This window comes from Limulus polyphemus, unplaced genomic scaffold, assembly GCF_000517525.1.
Source record: "Limulus polyphemus unplaced genomic scaffold, Limulus_polyphemus-2.1.2 Scaffold704, whole genome shotgun sequence".
NCBI lineage: Eukaryota > Metazoa > Arthropoda > Merostomata > Xiphosura > Limulidae > Limulus > Limulus polyphemus.
In genome coordinates, this window is record NW_013666314.1 from 198,024 (window position 1) to 220,588 (window position 22,565).

The 22,565-nt window shown below is 34.0% G+C and overlaps 1 protein-coding gene across 3 annotated transcripts in view; it reads left to right on the forward strand.

Annotated features, from left to right (window-relative positions):
• Positions 1-22,565, forward strand: part of LOC106460085 (paxillin-like) — a 56,191-nt gene that overhangs the window by 8,899 nt on the left and 24,727 nt on the right. The window contains exon 1 of one of the 3 annotated variants that reach the window (XM_013919766.2): positions 12,454-12,841. The exons of 1 other annotated variant lie outside the window; for it this stretch is intronic. In XM_013919766.2, coding sequence (XP_013775220.1) covers positions 12,790-12,841 — 52 coding nt within the window. In that variant the 5' untranslated portion in view covers positions 12,454-12,789. Of the gene's footprint in view, positions 1-12,453; positions 12,842-22,565 lie in introns of those variants that run through there. One more of the 3 variants, XM_022386701.1, reaches the window with a different exon arrangement.

Here is a 22,565-nt window from a genome sequence, read left to right on the forward strand (position 1 = left end):
AATTAAAATAAGTAAATATTGTACTAACTTAGAAATTAATATATATATATTATATATATATATATATATAGGTATGTGTGAATCTCAGTATAAAAGCAACAAAAATTTTACTTCTGCCTTTTTCACACAAAGCAGAGTCAACAGTGAATGGGGTAATTCTTAAAGGATAATTTTTTGCTTATATATTATCAAATGAAAGTTTAAAAAATGTAGCCCATTTCAGTTACTGTACATGATTAGTTTCAATTATCCATTTTATAGACTGTATGCAATTCAAACTGCCTAGTATAACTTACACATATAGGCCTAGCACTCCTGTGCGTATGGATATAATTTATTTATGCAATAGGCATAGTGTAAACCATTTTAATATTTTGATGGTATGTAAACAATGTAATAATAATAAATGCATTTTTTCCCTAGTGATTTATACATTTCTCTATATTTCTCTTCATTGTCTTTGGAATCCACTCTTCTCCTTTAATACTTCTTTTCTTGTTAATCTGTTCACTACTTTGTTTTTTGAAACTCTTGACACTTCCAGATGTGTTCCACAATCTTTTCTTTATTTTTAAAGTATCTATACTTTCATTGTTCCTTCATTTCCTCTTAACCTTGTCTATGTAACAAGTTTTCTCTTTATTTTAGATGTTGCAGTTGAGTATTTTCTTCTGTTACTTTTTTATTAGCTGATGTTCCTGTTCACTCCACAGGAAAGAAATAGGGGCCCAAAGGGAGTGACATGGGGAGGCCAGGTCAAAATACTGCTTCTTCTATCTCTATGTCACACCCTGGGGAGCCTTATGGTGAGGTAGATGAAAGAAGGTGAACACACATACAGACATGAGCCCAATTGGGAAATGTTGTAGAGGATCATATCTGAACATCTTGTATCACTCCTCAGGGTGCCCTAAGAATTGCCTATGAAGTTTGATAGGGGATGATGGCGACATGGGGGAGTATATCAAAATGCCCACACTCCTCCAATGTCTCCTGGGGTTCCTAAGGTAGTACATGCTATGTTTGATTGAAATTAGCCAACAACTATAGCCATAAAAGATGGGCAAACAGACAGATAGTGGCATAAGGGAAGGTTCAGTGTCAATGGCAACCATGTTGTAACACTCCATGGGGGGCCCCTAAGGTAAGGGTGCATGTCAGGTTTGGTTGAGATCAATCAAAAGTGTAGACATAAAATCAGCACACAGACAACACTTTTGTTCTCTCTCTCTCTCTTGCCCAGTTTCTTTCTTTATTTTAATTATTTCTAAAATACATGCACAAATTTTCTTGATTCCATGTATTTCCACAGTCAGTTTTCCTGTTTCTAGTTGCCATATGCATTATTGTTTATTCTGGTCAGTTTTTAGTATCCACTACATATAATTTTCTCTGCAACTTCTCAACCTTCTCTTCTTTCTTTTTTTTAACTACCATATTTCTGCATGATACATATCATTAATTCAGTTATAATGCTTCAAGTTGCATTAAGTACACTCTGGACCTCTGTATACAGCTGTTTTATTTGCTCATTTGGTGTACTTCTGTTAGTGAACCAATATTCCAAGTGTTTGTATTTGTTTGCAATTTCAATTTCTTGTTTTGTTTTTTTTAATTTCCATTGCTCACTTCTTCCTCCATTTCAGGTTACCATGGTCTTTGATGTGTGAAATTTCAATGTGAATTAGGTTTTATTTCTGTATATTTTTCCAACTTCTCAACCATCCCTTTCAGTCCTTTATTGTTACCTGCAAATTTAAACAGTAAGTCAAATTTTTACAGTTGTTAAACCTCAGAATTTCTTTGCCAACCATCTCTCCTCCAAATCATTTCTATAAATCATAAATACAATTGGACACAGTCCTCACCTTTTTCTAACTGTATCTTGTGCTTAAAATTCTTTGGTTCCTCTCTTCCCATCTTTAATATATTTTTTGTTTCCCTGTAGATTTCTTCTATCATCTCAATGGAATATGGACTTTTTTTCGTCAAACCCATAATTGTCAGGTATCACTTACACTTGAAGAGTATTGTTATTTAATAACTAGTGATACTGTATATACAATTCATATGTTTTTTTTAATTTTCATAAAGGAAAACTTAGTACCTCTAAATCAAAATTTCATTATTGTTTTGGTCCCCATAGGTATTCGTCTACATGAGAGTGACAGCTTCTTCTTGCTCCCTCTACACAACTCTAAGAGGGGGGGGGGTGATTACTCCTACTTCTCCCTCATCACTGTTTCATCCTCACACTTTCTTCTTCTAATTTCACTATTTTGCATTTTCCAAAACATCTTTTTTTCATCTTTTTTTTCTTGCCAAGTTAAATGTTAACTTTAAGTCTATGAAGGAAGCTCGCAACTTTCCTCTTTTGTTTTGTTCATTATTTTCTGATAGAAGATTCAAAGTGAGAATGTTACATAACTTATTGAGACCTCTTCTAGCTTTTAAATATCTATTTCTTTCTTCTTCCAATATCTTCTTAGATTTTTTATAATATTCTAATACTTGTCTCTTTTTTTTGTCTTTACATTCTCTATCAAATAAATCTTGGTCTTTTCCTTTACACTCACTTCTTTTCATTGCTGTCTCCACTGTAGCTTCCATCTGTACTTTATTTAGGGACTCCAAATCTTCATCCATTTCTTCTCAGTTCATTATCACATCACACCATTTTTTCTCAAAGTTTTTTATAAAGTTCTTCTTTCCTTTTATCTTTCTCCTTTTTTCTTATTGGTAGGAGTTCTGATTTAGTTCTCTTCTGTCTTCATCTCTTTTACTAAAATGTCCTCTTCTTCTTTTACCTTCCATGTTACCATTTTCTCCTGTTTTTTTATTGATTGTAAGCTCTGGTTTTCTTATCCCTCTCTCTTTTCACCAATTTCAAAACCAGTCCCCTCTCCTCTGTCCATATTTTGCTACTTTCACTTTTTCTGTAATATAGCTCATCTTATTACGTCTTTAATTTTTTAGTCTGGCATGGCCTGGTGGTTAAGGTGTTTGACTTGCAATCCGAGGATCACAGGTTCACATCTCCATCACCAAACATGCTCACTCTTTCAATCAGGGGCATTATAATGTGATGGTCAATCCCACTATTCATTGGTAAAAAGTAGCCAAGAGTTGATGGTGGATGGTGTTAACTAGCTGCTTTCTCTCTAAATTAGGGATAGCTAATTCAGATAGTCCTTGTGTAGCTTTGCGCTAAATTCAAAACCAAACCTGTAATTTTTTATCACTCAGTGTAGCTCATCTTCTAGATGATTGTTATCTTCTTTCTTCTTTAAAATTCTTTTCCTTCTGTAACCATTTTCATCAGCATTGTCTTATCTTCTTTGATATATATATATATATATATATTGTTACTCTTTTCTTCTGTAGTTTTCTCCTTTTGTACTATTTATCTTCTTGAACCATTCTATCTTCTGTGCATTAACTTCAGTTTTTTGTCCTTAACCACTGTTGGTTTGGTTTTTTCTTTCTCTAGATTGTCCCAAGTCAGTACTTCACTTAGAACATATCTTTATTGAGGCACTTTCTTTCTTCATGTTTTTATTATGTAATTAACCCTGGTGGCTAAGCGATAAGTCTGTGGGCTTATAATGCTAAAAATGGGGTTTTGATATCTGCAGTGGGCAGAGCACTGATAGCCTGTTGTGTACTTTGTGCTTAACAACAAATAAATGTTTCAACACAGTTTCTCTTTCTTTCACATGTTGTCAATTGTCAAACCTCACTCTTTCCCCCAGTGCACCAAATAATCGTGTTTGTCACCATCGTGTTTCAAACATACTGTGCCCATTGCACGAACAATTTACTTGTCATACAAACTTTTTGTTTTCTCCAAAGATTCATAAATCCCTGACTACTGTGAAACCAATATTACTCTTAAGTTTTTAAATTTCTAGCTCCACTACTATACCAGTTAAAGTAGTAGTATTAGCTATCCATTTTTTCACTGTTCCTGTTTGAGAACAGGATACCACATTCTTGAATGTTACTGTGTGAAGTTACAACATAATCCTTTGAGAGTTCTGAATTTTTGAATGCCACTTATTAAACTTTTATCATTGATTTAAGAGGTTTACAAATTTACAATTTAATTGAATCATTGTAACCAGCCTACTAGACTCCAAAATGCTAATCTTAAAGTTCTGTGACATTAGTTTACTTGTCCCATGAAATTTTAGGACTGGTTGAATTTAGAACAATAAATTACCACCTATTGTAGTTTACTGTATGAATTTGAAGAATGAGCTTACCACATCAGTGAATTTATTGTTAGAATTTATAAATAAGCTTGCCAGTCAAGTGAGTGTTCCTGTGAGTTGAATTCATAACAACAGCTTATCATACCCTTGAATGTTACTGTTGAATTTGTAGAACCATTGATTTCTTCAAATTTATAACATTGGCTTAGGAAGTTTCTATTATACCATTTGATGTAAAGTATCTCTTAATTGTCAGTTTTTTGTCAATATAATGTTAAAAAAGGATAGCAGTTGTTATAAAAAGATAGATAGTTAAGCAGTTGGCAGAATGTAGAAACCAGTTTTAAAATTATTTCCTTTGATTGCCTGTTTGACTTTCATAGTTTTTGTAATTATGGTTTCAAAGTAGTGTAGAAGGGGTAACCTGAGAACACTTCATTATCTCTGCTTTTCTTGGAGAAATTGTCAGCTAAATAACTGAAGAGGAGGTCTAGCTGAACTGTTTTGATTCAGTAATTTATTTCTTATCCTGCAACCTTGTTTGGACCATAAGAGTTTTTTGCTTGCTATTAAAGTCTCCAGAGAGGAATCTTGTATTCCTTTAGTAATTAAAGCCCAGTTCTGACGATAAAATACAGCAACAATTTCACACAATTGCTGTTATTTGTAAAGCTAGGCATATTTATATTGATTTACTATAGAGATAATTCAGCATTTATTGAAATGCCATTCAGGCCTAAAGTTTGGTATCTCTCACTACTGACATTATAATAGTAATATTTGGGGGAAAACTGTTTATTATTTGCATGAAGTACATGTTGGTAATGCTGAACTGTAAATTAATTATTCAAATTGATCCACCTATACAAGAGGAAATCTGTTTACTATTTGGTCAAGTGAAATAATGCTTTGATGGTATTAAAGGAGGCTGTATATATACTGGCGTTGAACCACGTTCTCATTTTGTTAAAATAGACGAAAATATTCCTCTGACTTTCTATTTACATATAATCACTCTGATATATCTACAATAGCTACATAATTGAATTTGTATCGTTAGAAATATAATTTTCGATATATTTATCTCCAAAGGTCATATTTCAAAAAAGTCATACCGCCCGATGTTCAAGACACCAAGTTTTACCGTTACTTTAATCGTTGAACAAGTATTTTTTTTTGTCTCACATCGTTCGTTCTGTACCTAGAAAAACACTCCGGGTAGACATCTAAGGAGCAAGCAACGCGAATTCCTGAAAAGTCTGAACTGTAGAAGCCTAACACATAAGAAAGAACATTTAATAATGCATGCCTCTAAGTCTGAAACTAAAACTATGTACACAAATATAAATATCCATTTAATTCACAAACCCTCTGTCATACAAAGAGTAACAAATGTATCTAAATTAATGAAACAATATTATTATATTCCTTTGTTTACAGTAGTAGCCCTATATATATTTAGTTCGTGGTTTTCTTTTTCTGTTGTACGTGGGACATTCTTCATGCTGTGCTGTAAACCCCTAATGACCAAATGTTAAAAACTTTATAACATGAACAGATATATATGAAAGGCTTAGATGCAAAATGTGGTAAATGCTTTTCATCTTTCCTGGGAAAATTGAGCTGCCAGTGGCGGTTTTGTTCGATTTTAAATAAAAGTAAAATCCCAAAAGTTATATTCTACTTTGGTGTGTGTATGTTTGTTTTGTTTAACAAGTATATTTTTGAAAAGAACAACTAGATTTTTCTAGTCTTGTCCCTTCGACAAGAAGGTTTTTCCAAAAATTCCACAACCCAGATATAAGTCTACTGTACCTACAATAGCTACTGCATTGAATGCGGTATCGTTTGAAAGATGTATCTTTTTATCATAGTTTTCAAACCGCTGTTATGGGCTTATCTATTGTGTTTCAGTACGTATTTGGACTGGATGTAGACGAGTTGTAGGCGTGCTCCTCTCTATGAATCCGAGGGTTCGTGGTGCGCGTCCTGTTGTCACTAAATCGCGCTCCACACTTTGGGACAATGGTGTGCTGTAAGAGTGATAGACAAATCCCACTATTTGGTCAGACTAGAGTAGCCCAAGAGTTAGCATTTGGTGCTGTCGGCTACTGCATTCCTTCTAGTTTGTCAATTCTAAATTTGAGATGCGGGTTATTTGGAAGTAGCCCATGTGCCCCTTTAGCCAAACAAACAAAACTATTCGATGACGAGGAACTCACTTTGAGACTAATAATGGTCTCAAATAATCATGATGATGACAAAACCTTGTCGAAACGTTGTACATTTGCTGTTAAGCTTATATTAAAGTTTTTCTTCATTACCCATTCAAGCCGTCTCCAGCCATTATCAAACAAAACTATGCTCTTCCAACCGCCGAGTTATTGAACTAAGCTGTTGACCCATTGAATAAATACTGTTAATTATTTTATTATGAGAACTATAAAACTTTTAACAAGATTTATTAGATTGGAATTCTTCATTCTGTAACTTGTGTATTTTTACTAACATATTATTTATTTAATGTTATACAAAGCAGTGATTATAAGTTTAGTTACTTAAAAAATTCATACACTGATCTAAAAATTTTGTATCATATATGGTTATAGTGCCACCGCTTATAGAAAGGACTTTATTTTGTAATTTGTACTGACATTAACATTGACCCCACGGTCAAATGGGCAAACGCTAAGATGGTGATGTTTGTTTGTTATGAATTTCGCGCAAAGATACACGAGTGCCATCTGCGCTAGCCGTCGCTAATCTAGCAGTGTAAGACTAGAAAAAGGGCAGCTAATCATCACCACCCACCGCCAACTCTTGGGCTACTCTTTTACAAACGAATAGTGAGATTGACCGTCACATTATAACGCCCCCACGGCTGAAAGGGTGAGCATGTTTGGTGTGACGGGGATTCGAACCCTCGACCCGCAGATTGCGGGTCGAGCGCCCTAACCACCTGGCCATGTTCAGATTGGAAAGAGACAACGCAGAATTCAACGAACTTCAGGTGTTGTATTTAGAGATGGTGCTATGTTGGGACATCACATTAAATATGTTAGTGTTGTAATCAGGGGCAAAGGTGAGTATTATTAGAGCAAACATATTGTATCTAATAAGTGGTATAAGTAACTATATGGTATTTATAAATTTCCCAGATGCCGGGCCAGATGGTGATGAGTGTATATTGACATTACTAAAATACGTGATTTAAAATATTTCATTAGAACTAATTCCTTGGTGGGATTAGAAGCTACTTCAGAATTAAACTTTTATTTGGCTATTCGTAAACGTAATAATGATGTGTGACCAAAATTATTTATCGTACGTAGATTAGGTAAACTTGGTAACAAATTCCTTGTAAATTTTTCGAATGCATCAAACGTGGTCTGACTGTAGTAGTGATGGCCGGTACCGGGTTTTTATATATCGATATATATCGAAAATTCAGGGGGAATAATGTCGTCGAGCTCCGAACGAAGAAAAACGTTATGATTACGTCCTTTTAACGCTTCATCGACGTAATGCCGGTTAAATTATGTATGAAGTACATACAGTTAAGTTGTACTTTAATTTTTGTTGTTTATTTAATTTTTTGTTTTGTTTATTAGTACTTACAAGTAAATATTAAAGAGTTTTATTTCAAAGTAAGATACTTCATTGGGATAAAACGTATTATTTGACAACTATAATGCATAAGAGGACAAACATGCAAGTAAAGCGGGAGTCGGGGTTGAGGCGAGCGCACCATTCTTAGCTGTTTTTGTGTAGGGATAGGGGATGTTTAAGCCTCGAGTCGCATAACGTACATTTACCACAGCGTTCATCTATTTAAAAGAACTCCCATGAAGCACTGCAAAACGATCTTTCTTTCTCTCTCTCTCTCTTCTTTTTTTCCTTTCGTCATTCAATCAAAAATAATAAAAGCAGGGGGGGAAAGCATCTATTGCGAAGTATTTTGGATCTTTTCCATTCATCCTGCAGGGATGATAATCAATCATGTGGTTAAACTTGGTTAGATACAGGCAAGTATTGGGCAAAAAATTGGATAAGAAACAGTTGAACTTTGTAAAAAGATTATATATTTTGTCAGTTTTTTAAATATATGTATTTAATTTTCCCAGTAAGAGCTTTTCCCAAGATTTTGGAAAATATTGATATATTTCGATATGTGAAAATATATCATTATCTTGTTTGTTTGTAGTTTAAGCACAATAACATCCGTACGCCTGCTCTCCACGGGCATCGGAACCCGGTTTCTAGCGTTGTAAGTCCGCAGACATACCACTGCGCCACTGGGAGGCATATCGATATCTTACTATATTTAAAATTATATCGGTATGCCTAACCCTATCCTGTAGTGTAACTCGCCTGCACTACTTGAAAGTCGAAACAGCGGTATTTCTTCCATGTATGTATGTTTGTATATATTTTTTAAAAATTCCAAACTATTTATGCAGCAAATTGCTTATATATGCCTATTGTTGGTCGGCTTCAGAATCCACTTTATTACGGGTCGACTTGTTACAATCGCGCTATTTCTCGCAAGTCGTTTTCCCTCTAACTTTATTAAGCTTTTATACTTATTTCTGCCAGGTATTGACCCATACTAAACTTAAGCATAAAAATTGTCTTTATATTACTGTATCAATACCACTTAAGAAAATTAGGTTTAGAACTAATTTTGGTTCTTAATGGCAGTATATTTTGTATCGCCTCTCACTCTCTCTCTCTCCATTTAATCGTCCGCTGTCACACCTCCCGGCTGCCGGTATCCAGTTTTTTTTCTCTCTCTCTCGTTGTTTGCCTTGTTATTTATATATATATTTTCTCTAAGCCTGTTTTCCTTACATCGGATTAAAATGTATTCCAATCATAGAAGTTCTTGTAGCTTCCAAATCCGCTGAACTTAGAAAGGCGGCCAGTCTTCGAATAATTATCTAACCAATTAGTACTGTGAGTTAGCCACTTTCTCGCCTCTTTCAACCCCAACCGATTCTTACACTAAAGTTCATAACATGGTTCCCGACTTTGTTGGTCACAGCACCCCCAGCAACACAGAAAATGGAAGAATAACACCATCATTATTGCAATTAATTATGCTAATTATTTTATACCGATAATGAGCGGTATCAAAACAGTCGGTAACTTGACGGTTAATTTAATTTTCTTTAAACTCGGAAGAGAGAATAATTCGGAAATTCACTCAATACTACACAAAGACTATTTGCGCTAGTGGCCTTAATTTTAAACTGATGGACTGATAATCAAATAGTGAGATTTGACTGTTGTTCCTATAGCGCACCCGGAACGCGATTTTATTTTTTATCCTTGCGGTGGCCTGGAATGGCCAGGTGGTTAGGACGCTCGACTCTCAATCTGCGGGTCGCGGGTTCGAATCCCGGTCACTCGAAATATGCTCGCCCTTTCAGCCGTGGGGGCGTTATAATGTTACGGTCAGTTCTACCATTCGCTGGTAAAAGAGTAGCCCAAGAGTTGGCGGTAGGTGGTGATGACTAGCTGCCTTTCCTATAGTCTTTCACTGCTAAATTAGCGCAGATAGCCCTCGTGTAGCTTATCGCGAAATTCGAAACAAACAAACAATCCTTGCGGCAAGGGAACGCGAGCCATGGACCTTCAAATTGACAGTCTCGCACGCTATCCACTAAACCATGTACAGCTTATAAAGACTTGAGTTAAAAAAAAACAAAAAACATTATATACTGAAAGCACTTAAACATAGAGAAAGAATCACATTCTCCATCATTCCTTTTAGAACCTTTGTGCAGACAAATATGGGTATAGTACAGTTTTAATTATGTGTAATAATTCAGGTATCTGCATTCTTGAGCAAAAGATGACCTTGAAAAACACCTTTCACAGTTAAGCTATAAAATGGAGTGACAAATGATATATTTGTTGTTGTTTTTCCCTTACAATTATAAAAAAAAATGCTTTCGCCTAATAAATTAGTAAATTTGAGAAATAATATTTTGAACTGTTAAAAAATATCCGAACTCATACTTGTAATTAGTAATGTCAAGTTCCGAAAAATAAATGATCACTCACGTAATCGCTTAATATTCAGTCGCCCCCCAGTGGCACAGTGGTATGTCTGCGGTCTTACAACGCTAAAATCCGGGGGTCGATACCCGTGGTGGGCAGAGCACAGATAGCTCATTGTGTAGCTTTGTGCTTAATTACAAACAAACAATATTCAGTCATGAAACTACTGTTCAGTATATTTAAAAATACACCTCAGAAGAAAGTTTTAGATACCGGTACTTCTATATATATACCTCATGTAGTTGGTATTCTATTTCAAAATTAAATACTTATTTAGCCACTCGTAAATGTAGTAAAGATCTGCAGCCAAGATTACGTATGGTACTACTTTAGGTAAAGCCATTTTATTGTTTAATTGGCCAGCTGTTATAAGCTGTTGTATGGCTTGATGCAACAAGTCATTATAATTGTTCTTTGCCTTATCTAGATATATAAGCGCGAATGGCTCTTGCTCCCTCTGTGGGTCTGTTCCTTATGCATAGCCACATCCAAACTAGGGGTTCAGATACAACTTTGAGCGGGAAGTAACATGGGCTATAATGTAGCCGCGACCTCAGAGGCCTTTTTTTAGGCCTCTAATTGAGGTAAAAGTGACCAACATAGCGATTTTTGACAAACAGGATGACCAATTGGTCTCAAATTGAAAAGGCCAGATTTTTTTTGTAATGTGTGATCAAGAGGGCTATTATTTATGTTTCTTCTCTGTATGATGACTTCTAATCATTCTATCCATGATCAATAGTGTGTTAAACTATTTAAAAATTTCGTGTGTCATTCATTTGTGCTCTTTCTCCCTCTCTTTTTCTTCTACACATACATGCTTATTCTCTAACTTCCTTTAACTGAAAAAGGTTGGTGCTTTCTCTCGAACATGCGCGCACACACCCTCAGCTAAACAGGTTTGCTTCAGCCACATTTTTGGCTTTGCTTGCGTGTATTCGCAAGGATCACCTACACGATGACTTTACAAAAACGTTTGATATCGCGATTGATATGGTCGATTTAATCAAAACAACTCGGAATATTTAAAGCCATTTTCATCCGAGCAACGTAGATACACGTAGTAATTCGGAATTATATTCAACATTTCTTCTTATTACAACATCATCATGATATAATGACTTGTCCCATCTAGCAAATAAACAGCAGAGTACCCGGCGTTGCTCGTATGAAAATAGCTTTTTCAGTTAAAGAAAGTTAAAGAATAGGCATATATGTGTAGAAGAAAAAGAGAGGGAGAGAAAGAGCACAAATGAATGATCCACGAAATTTGTAAAAAGCTTAACACACTATTGATCATAGATAGAATGATTAGAAGTCCTCATACAGAGAAGAAACGCAAATAATAGCCCTATTGATCACATATAACAAAAAAATCCGGCCTTTTCGATTTGAGACCAGTTGGTCGTCCTGTTTGCCAAAAATCGCTATATATTGGTCACTTTGGCCTCAAGTTGAGGCCTATAAAACGACCTCTGAGGCCGCGGCCACATTATAGCCCATGCTACTTCCTGCACAAAGTTCTATCTGCATCCAGAGTTTGGAGTTTGAGCTTTACAGTTGTGGCCGTGCATAAGGGACAGACCCGCAGAGAAAGAGAGAGACAGACTTTTACCTTGTGGCTGCAAATAACTGCATGTCAGTATTATTTGACTTGGTGACCACTACGCTTGGCATATTGTTATAAATCATCCAGTATTAACCATCAGTTTTATTTTTGCACTGGAAGGTTGAACAAATATTTAACGACATCATATTCATTCAACTTTTCGGTATATGTAATTTGAAATTGTTGGTTATAAGGACACAGGCTCTAGCCGGTATTCACCGTGTCACTTTTTCGTATAAACTTTTATGGTGTGTATATGATTGTTGAGCACACTAGTTGACACACCCATAAACCCTTTTATATAACTTTTTAACTAAACAAGCACATTAATTACAAATAGGTTTTCTGTCACAACATGATCATTAAACAGTTATTAGCTGTCATACCCTTTTTAATTTGCCCACCCTATTATGTTACCTTTGAGTTAAGTATGTGAAAATAATAATTTGCCAACATATCTAAAGTTACCATCTGGCACGTAGTTAGTTTGACCTATCTAGAATTTAGAGTAACAAGACAAAAAAACTTGTATTTTAAGTGGACGACGGGCTCTCAGAGATAAGAACCTTTCCAGCCAGCGTTAACAGCAAACGACTTTTGTGTTTGGACCCTACGCGTACTTGTTTGCGGAATTCAAGACAAGACACGAGTGTAACTGGGCGGTCATTGAAGAGGCTATCACGTGACGATAGAGGTGGCACACAGAAACCAATGACGCCCACATGCTCAAGGAAATTGACGAAGTTTTCGTTTTTGTGATGAGAGACGTTGATCACCTTACAGATGTTTGATACAAACGTATGCAGTGTTCAACAAAAACAGCTGTGACTTTCTGTGATACACATTAACTCATTACTTGCAAAACATCAGGCAGATCAGACTTTGGTCGTAAGTTGACCAATGGCCACTCAAGCTTACTATTATTCAGGGAGAAGGAACATTCCTCCAGCTTGTGAGTAAACTTATTATTAATGTAATAAACTCGGCTTAAAATTATTAAACGTTTTCCGGATGTAATCGTCGTGGTGAGCTCATATATTAAAAATTACTGTTGAATTAAAAAAAGTCCGAAGAAATTAACCGTGAAGCCTTTTTACGGCCGTGGTTTTAAGTCAACAGAAATAAGAGTTGAAAGCAATAATTGTATAGTATAAATTTTAAGATAACCTTAGATAATATGATGCAATGTATTTACATTGCAAACTAGTGTATGAAACGCGAAATGATGTATTTACACAAACAATTAGATAATATATGAAATGAAATAAACTGTTGAACAAAAATATATTTAGCTTAAGAATTACGAAATGGAAGGTTACGGTATAACACTAACAGTAATATAAGTAGGGAATAATTACGTAGTACGAAAAATGTTGTAAATATGTAATAATAGCATTGTTGAGCATGCACAGAATTATACTTTGTACTTCGAAGTATGTGAATTACCATAATATTAGTCTAATCTGTTCATCTTGTATTATATATTTCCGAAAGTAACATTTTTTGGGTTACATTATAAACTTTGTGTGCGATGTTTTATTTCCACTTTAGAAAAATGAGTATTTTAGACAAGTGCGTTAAGTATTAAAATGGCATCTATATAATAAAGAAGATCAACAAAGAGTGAGAGAACTTAAGAAAGGAAAAATAATGCAATTATTCCGAGGATGTGAAGTCATAAACATACGAATTAATAATAAACTTAGCTCACAAGTAAATAATTATATACAAGTATATATATAGATAAATATGTAAAGTTTAAACTTGGGTTTATATTGATCGGGATTAACGAAAATAACAATATCAATTAATTTAGTAGATTTTTAATTTTTATTCGATGAGCGAAAATATTGTGTACGAAAATGACACTTATTAAACATAGTGCCTAGAAATATTTTGAATGGATGATTGAATAAATGATCCATCCAATTTTCTATATAAATAATATGATTTGAAATTATTTGAATTCTGTAGTTTTTATATCATGTGTAGTAACATATGATATTGGACAAATGATTTCAATAAAATCTTGTAAGCTTCTGGGCACCAACCTGAATGACCTGTGACATATCGTGTTTGAATTATCGTAGACAGTCATTGGTCAGGTGTCGTACGTTTTATTATATCTAATTGTATCTCAGAGTGAGATTTCGTGATTTGAATATTACTATAATATTATCGTATATGAATACCAAGTATAACAGAGTTGGATATCTGATCATTAAATTTGGTAACTTGAATGTGCAAAAGACAATTCTTTCAAGGGTTTTGCCTATGATAAACTCCAGATGACTTCATTCGACATGGACCACGTGGTAAGAAAATTGATACACTAAGTACGTTAAGTGAACTTCCATTTCTGTCTATAATAAATAAGCTAAGAAATTATTACTCTTTCATTTAAAAAATACAACAAAGCTAGTTAAAAGTATATCAAAAACCATAGAAAATATACACAACCATAATTTCAACAGTATTCACGAAGTTCACATTTTTTTCTTGTATAATTTTATGAGTATACATATTATTTGTTTATCTCTCTTTTTTTTTGTGAAACAAGAATGAGAAACTGAAACAAACAGTGTCTATATGAGGAGAAATGAAATCTATTTTTTGTCAGATAGTTTGTCCAGAATTTCCGCGTAGAGCTACACAAGAGCTACTGCGTGTAACCGTTCCTAATTTTAAACTAACAGACTAGAAGGAGGGCAGCTACCAAACAACACCCACCGCACATTGAATAGTGGGAGTTGAATATTGCCCTTATACTACACCTACATCCAAAAGAGGGGCGTGTTTTTCGAAAAATAGGACGTGAACCCCCATATTCACAGTCAGGGCATGGTAAGTACTGTCACGCCCAGCCCTTGTCGGAGAGACTTTTAAGTTGTTATTCACAAGTACCTATCTGTAAAGGCAGTCAAAATGGGGAACGAAGAGAAACAACACTCTTGACATAACTAAGCTTAACCTTTATGTAATGTTATAAGTGTTGGTTTAGCTATAATAATACCCTTGCATCTAGACCAGAGAAACTGTTATTATTTAACGAATCGGGTGGGAATGCCAGATTATAACCACGCTTAACTGTTGGTTGATTTCGTCGTATTACGTTTAACCAGTGGTGACAATGTACTTCAATTGCGAAACATATAAAAGAAACATTAATACAGTATTTACAGTTACTTGAGATGTAAAATGTTTTTGTTTTTTTTCAATTAACAAAGCATTCATCTTGTTATGTAAGTTAAAGAGATTTCAAGTTTGCTGCTTTTTCTCTGACCTTGTTCATGCTGTATAGAAAATATGCACGTGTAAGCTCCCAGGATCACGATTTTCCACAGCTAGAACATCTGCGCTTGCGCGTTATTTGCAAGTGCTGGTGGGTTTTTGGTTTGGCAGTGGAAAGGACAGAAACCAGCTGTCAAACGACTGGCTTGCAGGGTTATAAACATATATAAAGGTGTTCACTATTGGGTTGTACTATATGAAAGCTTCTATTTAAAAATGGGAATTTTAATTAATATCCAATGTTTTGTAAAATTAATGTCGCTTAAAAATAGCCACACGCAACTTACTCAAATCGCTCATAAACCAACTGTAATTGAAATAATAATGACGATAGTGGTTTATGTGAATATATGAAATATAATCAGATCAACACTGCTCATCTTAAAGTACGTTAAACCATAATCAGATTGATGGCATTATTATTAAAAAACTTATTGTTCCTAAACAATAACACTACTTTTCTAGTTATGATAGTAATGAAAAAAATATATTTTCAGACCTAAACATGATGTAATTTAAAATAAACCAAGCCATGATTAACTTAATCGAGAAGGTAGAAACAGTAATAATATGGCTAGTAGTTGTAGATTTAATTATAAATAGCAAACTAATAAAGAACATTTCGGCCTTCAGCTTATGCAGACGACGAACTTGAGGGAAGGATAACAATAGGGACAGGTAGGGATGGGAATGAAAAACATTAGGAGGTTATTGTTATAGGAGATTCTTTAGTACCATAGGTGGGTAAGATCTGTAAATAAACAGGGAGAAGAGAGTTAGATTATGCTATCCAGGGGCAAGGGTGGAGGATATAACTGACAGAGCAGGTGATTTAGTAAAGGTTTCTAGCAGTTATACAGTCTTTGTAGCGCTTATAGGATCTAATGATGTTGGGAAGGATAGGCCAGAAGAGCTAGTTGTTAAATACAAGGCATTCAAAGAAAAGGGCCATAATAACTTAATTTTTTCAGGGATACTGCCAACACTTAATTGTGGCTATGAAATTATAAATAGGTCACTAGGGCTGAATACTAGGCGTAGGTTAATATGTAAGGAAGAGCAGATTGGATTTATGGGATAATTTCAATGGGAAAAGGGAGCTTTTCAGAATGAATGGTTTACATTTAAATAGGGTAGGGTACTGGCTTGTTTGCAAGGACTATTAGCTCAACTGTAAGGGAAACTTTAAACTAGAATTAGACAGTGGAATTAGCCAGAGTAATGAAGAAAAAATATGGTGTAGAGAGAGAGGTATAGTTTAGAAACAAGGTACAAAGGTAGTTTTAATGATAAGCTAAAGTGTTATTATTGTAATGCTAGAAGTATAGGAAATAAAATGGATAACTTTAGAACACTGGTCAGAACAGAGGATTTTGATGTAATGGGGTAATTGAAACCTGACTAAATGTAGACAATTATGATGACAGGAATTTCTTTGAAATACAAACTTATAAGTTGTGTAATAGGGATAAAATACTATAAAAAAGGGGAGGAGTGGCTTTATATGTAAAATATGAGTTATAGCCTGTCAAGTTGAGGATATCTGAGCTAATAGCAATGAGGTTGAGTCTGTTTGGGTTTCTTTCAGTGGTTGTAAGAGGAGAAAGTTTTTATTTGAAACTTGTTACAGATCACCAGATTAAATTAATGAGAAACTCTACAGTGATATAAATAATTCATCTGTAAGTGAGGTTATAATTCTGGGAGATTTTAATTTCAGACACATAGATTGGGAAACGTTAGAGTCAAATCATGAGGAGACAAGTTTTTAGAAACTGTTGAGGATGGTTTTCTTTAACAATTTGTTAGGAAACCTACTAGGAACAATGCTATTTTAGACTTACTGCTAACTTCTAATAAAGAAATAGTTGATAGGGGTAGAGATTGTGGAATTTTTGGGTGCAAGTGGTCCTTGCTCAATTAGATTTGATGTTTGCTGCATATGGAGATAAGGAATAATTAGATTTTGGTTCCAACTTGCAAAAAAAAACAATTTTGAAGAGATGAGACAAAAATTATATGCTGTTAATTGGGCAACTGAATTAGCTGGAGATACTTATCAAATGTGGAAGAATTTTAAAAATAAGTTCTTAACTATTCAAGGTAGACATGTTCATTATAGACAAAAAAGGGTGGCTACAAGTTAAGAACCAGGTTGGCCCACGAAAGATATAAAGGATAAAATTAAAGAAAACACAAACTTAAATTCACTTCAGTGATAGGAGATTTATTTGAAGGATTATAGAAGACCAAGAGTGTTGGTCAAATGGGAAATTAGAAAATTAAAAAATCATTTAAAGAAATGTTGGTTGAAAATTTAAAAATAAATAATAAAGATTTCTTCAAATACATTAAGTGTAAGCAAAATGTTAGGATGAGAGTAGGACCTTTGAGGGATGATACCAGAAGGCTAATATCTGATCATTATGAGATGGTTGGGTTATTAAATTATACTTTTTCTTCAGATTTTACAAATGAAGATTTAAGCAGTATTCCTAACCTGAACAGTTGCTAGATGGAAACACGATTATTATGTTCATTCTGAGCTTGTTAAGAAAACATCGGAAATTTTAAAGAATGATAAAGGTCTTGGGCCAGATAATATTTACTCAGGGTTTTTTAAAGAAGGTTTTATTTTTGTCTAAGTCCTTGAATAGTGGGTGGATGCAAGAAAATTGGAAGTTGACCAATATTACTCCTCTTTTCAGTGGAAATGATAAAAAATTGTCTCAGTAATTATAGGCCTTTTAGTCTTACATCAGTGGTGGGAAAAGTTTTTGAAAGTCTGATAAAAAATGCCTTGCAAAGTCATTTAACAAAGTTTAAAATTTTGTTGGATAGTCAGCATAGTTTTACTAGAAGAAAATCTTTCCTAACTAATCTTTTTACATTCCTTGAAGAGGTTACATAAATGATGGTTCAAGCATGGATGTGGTGTATCTAGATATTAGAAAGTATTTGAGAAGGTGATACTTAAAAGGCTTGTTAAAATGTTGTCTTTGTAGATGTGTGGGATAGGATTTTTCTTTGGGTAGTAAACTGGCTAGATGGAAGAAAGTAGAGAGTTGTTGTAAATGAAGTTCAGTCAAACTAGATTAATGTAATGAATTGGGTACCTCAGGGCTCAGTGTTAGGACCTTTCCTCTTTTTGACTTACATCAATGACATAAATGAAGGAATGATCAATATCTTATATAAATTTACTGATGACATTAAAGTCTTGAGTGTTGCTGGCTGGGAAGAGGATGCTACTGTCTTACAAAATGTTTTAGGTTATTTGGTGGGTTGGGCAAATAAATGGCAGATGGCTTTTAATTATATTATATGCAAGATAATGCTTTTGGGGTATCACAATTTGAAATATGACTATAATTTTGATGGGAGCAACATTTACAGTGTTGCAGAAGAAAAAGATCTTGTTGTTCTGGTTGATCAGTCTCTTAAGCCATCCAAGCAATGTGGCAAATAGGAAGTGTTGGATCTAATTAAAAACACCTTAGGTGTGAAAAAAAGGTGTGGTCAAAAAAGGATTGAGTGTGCGATTTAAAGGAATGAAATCAAAATTGATGGCCAAACTGGTAGCTAGCTACACTTATAAAACTGATAAGGATTTTACAGCAAATATTTATTCATCAGTTAGCTAGGCCAGGTTTTTTCTTTAACTTGGGCATGGTGGTGAGTAAAACAAAATACACAGCCTAGCTAACTAATCAATGAGTATTTGCTGTATAATCCTTATCAATGCTATAAGTGTGGCTACCAGTTTGTCCGTCAATTTTGATTTTATTTCTTGAAGTCGCACACTCACTCCTTTTTTCACCACATCTTTTCTTTCACACATGAGGTGTTTTTGATTAGATATCATGAATTTTTGTCACTACACACCAACAAACCACAGCAAGTAAGAAAGTGACACTCGATAGTAACCAATATTAGCTTTAGGATCGCAACCCTATTATTTGGAATAGGGCTTTACGTTACAGAACCAACCAGATTCTTTAAAATATATGGTGGTAGTTTTCCTCTCTAAAACAGTGTTAATAACTTTCTTTATTGTAATGCCAGGGAATTTAGATTAACAATTTCTTGTCATCACTCCATTCAATCGGTACAGCCATATCCAGCATCATTATTTATGCTAATTGCTTAAGCTAATATCATGTGATACTAAAGACTCTTTAATTAGGATAATTTCAATCAATTTAGCAAATTTGCACTGAAAAGTTGACAATGAATAATCAATAATAACGGTCGGCCGTATGATTCTTCTGAAAACTTGAACTAGAAACTGCTAATCTAATTTGCTTAGCCTAACCAACACTTGTGTATCTGCATGCCCTTTCTCCTTATAGTTTTGGTGCTCTAAATTAGCTGTTTTTAATCTGAATGACAAAAAAACTAAAAAGGCCCACTTTTACTCTTAGGTGAAGTTGCAGTAAAAATGTTAGACTGGTAGCTCGTGTGACTTTATGCATAGGCATGTGCAAAATAGTTTGTCAAATTTGAGGGGTTTTTGCCAAATAACTTTGTACATGTGGTTTATATTTACACCAAATGAGACTCCTAATTGCAGGTTGAAAAGATCTATCAGTGTAACAAATTTGAAAAATATCCATAAAAATTACATAGGTTTTTCTGTCAAATAATGTGTTCATATTTTTGGTGCAAAGAAAATATATGGGAAGAAAATCAAAATTGGAGATTTTATATCTCAGGTATTTCTTAATGGATTGCCTTTAAATTTGGTATGTGAAGTAAGAGTCCAGTAGAACACTCCTTTTAAAATATGTGATAGTTTGGATTACCACAGTCCAAGATACAGAACGAGGAAAATTGCCAAAATATCACTCCTGGTAATAACATACAGTGTGTCCTGCAGCAGGTTGTTTTGGCTGCACGACACACTACCATGTGTCTTGATACAAGTCTAAAAAGGTTATAACATTATTGGTTAGGCCACATTTGGAATATTGTGTTCAGTCTTAGGCTCCTTATCTCAGAAAGGATATTGAATTTTTGGAAAGAGTTCAGAGGGAACTACTAGGATGATACCTGGAATAGAAAGGTTATTATATGAGGATAGGTTAAGATCTCTGAACTTCTTTTCTCTTGAAAGAAGAAGAGTTAGAGGGGATCTGATTAAGATTCTTAAGGGAATTGATAGCGTTGATGCATCATCTTTTTTGATATTTAATGGTGGGGATGGTAAGACTAGAGGAAACATACATTTTGGCAGGGTTGGGATCATCTAAGCTAAGACAGCTTTATTTTTCTAACAAGGTGGTTAGTCTTTGTAAAGGATTGTCTTTAGATGTGGTGGATGCAGTTAATTTAATTAAGGGAGTTTGAGGGAAAGCTTGATAAATGTTTGAATGATAATGGCTGGCTTTGTATTTTTTTTTTTTTTCCACTTAGTTCAATTTGGTGTATAGGACAACCTGGATGACCAAAATGTCTCTGATTGTCCTTTATATTTATGTTAATAATAATGATAATATTGGAAAAAAGTAGTACTGCTTACAGTAGACTGTTAAAGCTATTAATTATTTCATAATGAGAGTAGCAATTGGATAAATATCCACTGTGACTTGAAACAACAGGAAATCTCTTTAAATTTAGTCATAGATAGCTTAGAGATGATACAGTGATGGAAAGAATGCCAACTGTTACATGAACTACAGTAACCTACTTTAAATGAAGCTTTAAGGTATATTTTTGATTATTACAGAAGAAACAAAAATTTGGACTCAGTTACACAAAAGGGAATAATAGCCTATTTTAAATCAATATTTGTGTTAGTGATGATAATAAAAATGTATTAAATGCTCATATCTTCATTAAATAAGTGAAGATAGTGGGATGAATACACACACTACATTACATTAATAGGAATCTCCTTTAAATCAATCTCTAATTGTGTGACATGGTGGGACAAATACTCGTTATCACTTAAGTAACCAGGAACCTCACATATATATCTGTGGTGACAGTAATGAATAAATATTTAATATTATTAACATACCTTAAACCAAGCTATCAGTAGCATAGTAGAACTTGTGAAGTATTATCCTGGAATACTTTGAACTAAGCTGTAAGTACGATTATTGTATTAATAGTAGTGGTTGATCATCTATATTAACATGTATTTTATTTCCTATCCTGATTGTATCCACTGATCTTTGGAGGTTACAGTATATGCATTGTGTAACTATCTCAAATTACTCAGCTTGTTGATAACTACTATGTATTGAATCACAGTGAACACATTTTATTTTGTCTCTTATCTGCTCATCCTGATAGCAGCTACTGGTGAATGTAAAGTCCAAACACATAGAATCATTATTAGCTTGTCTGTCATTACCCACCCCAAAAATGGCTACTTATATGTGTAAAGTCACATGATATTAACTTGTCTCAAATTACACGTCCTGATGACAACCAATGATTTGTATAAAACCACAGTGCTTGAACACTTATTCACTTTCTCTAATTACTCATTTTGAGGGTAACTGTTGATGCATGTAATATTACAGTACATACACACACACAGTAATTCTCACCTTGAAGATAACTTCAACTTTTGATTTGAATGAAACTCCAGTTATTTCTTATGATAGCAGTTTCTAGTGTGTATGAAGTCACATAATTCACTTGTCTTTCCTTATTCATCTCCACAGGGGTTACTGATATATTTGACACATAGTGTTTGCACGGTACAAGCTTATATCTTTTTCACTGTTCTTTCCAAGAAAACATTGGAAGTTATTATTACATACAAAATTATAGTGTGTGTCTAACTATTCATGAGAGTGATACGTTAAATGTATTGAATGCATAATACACAATAGTATTCCCCTGTCTCTGACTAGGAATGTTAATAGTAGTTGTTAAAACCACAATATTTGCTCATTTTTGTCTGAGTGTTAGTGATTAATAATCAATTTGCAAAATTATAGTAGACTTTCAGATAATCCTAGCTTTTTGACTAATTATCAATGTTACTAATAGCTGCTTTTATGTGTGAAATTATAATGCTTGCACATTCATAATAGTTTATTTCTTTTGAATATTTTATTTCTTGGATCATAATAAGTAGTCCTATTCATTTATGCTTTTGAAAATTATAATTTCAAGATTTTACAGATTGTCAGTAGTTTCAGTGATTTCTAGTTTAGAATAATGTTAGTTTTATTCTTTGAAACATTTTTGTTCATTGGGGTTTTGAAAGATTGTTAATGGTCTGTTTATTAATGCATTGAACTTGTTTCTGTAGGTCAGTTTATTAGTACTCTGTAAGGTCAGTAGTTATGTCATTTACAGGATCTTTACAGTGGTTTTATTCATTAATGCTTTGGAAGGTTGTCTATGGTGATTTGGGATGTTCA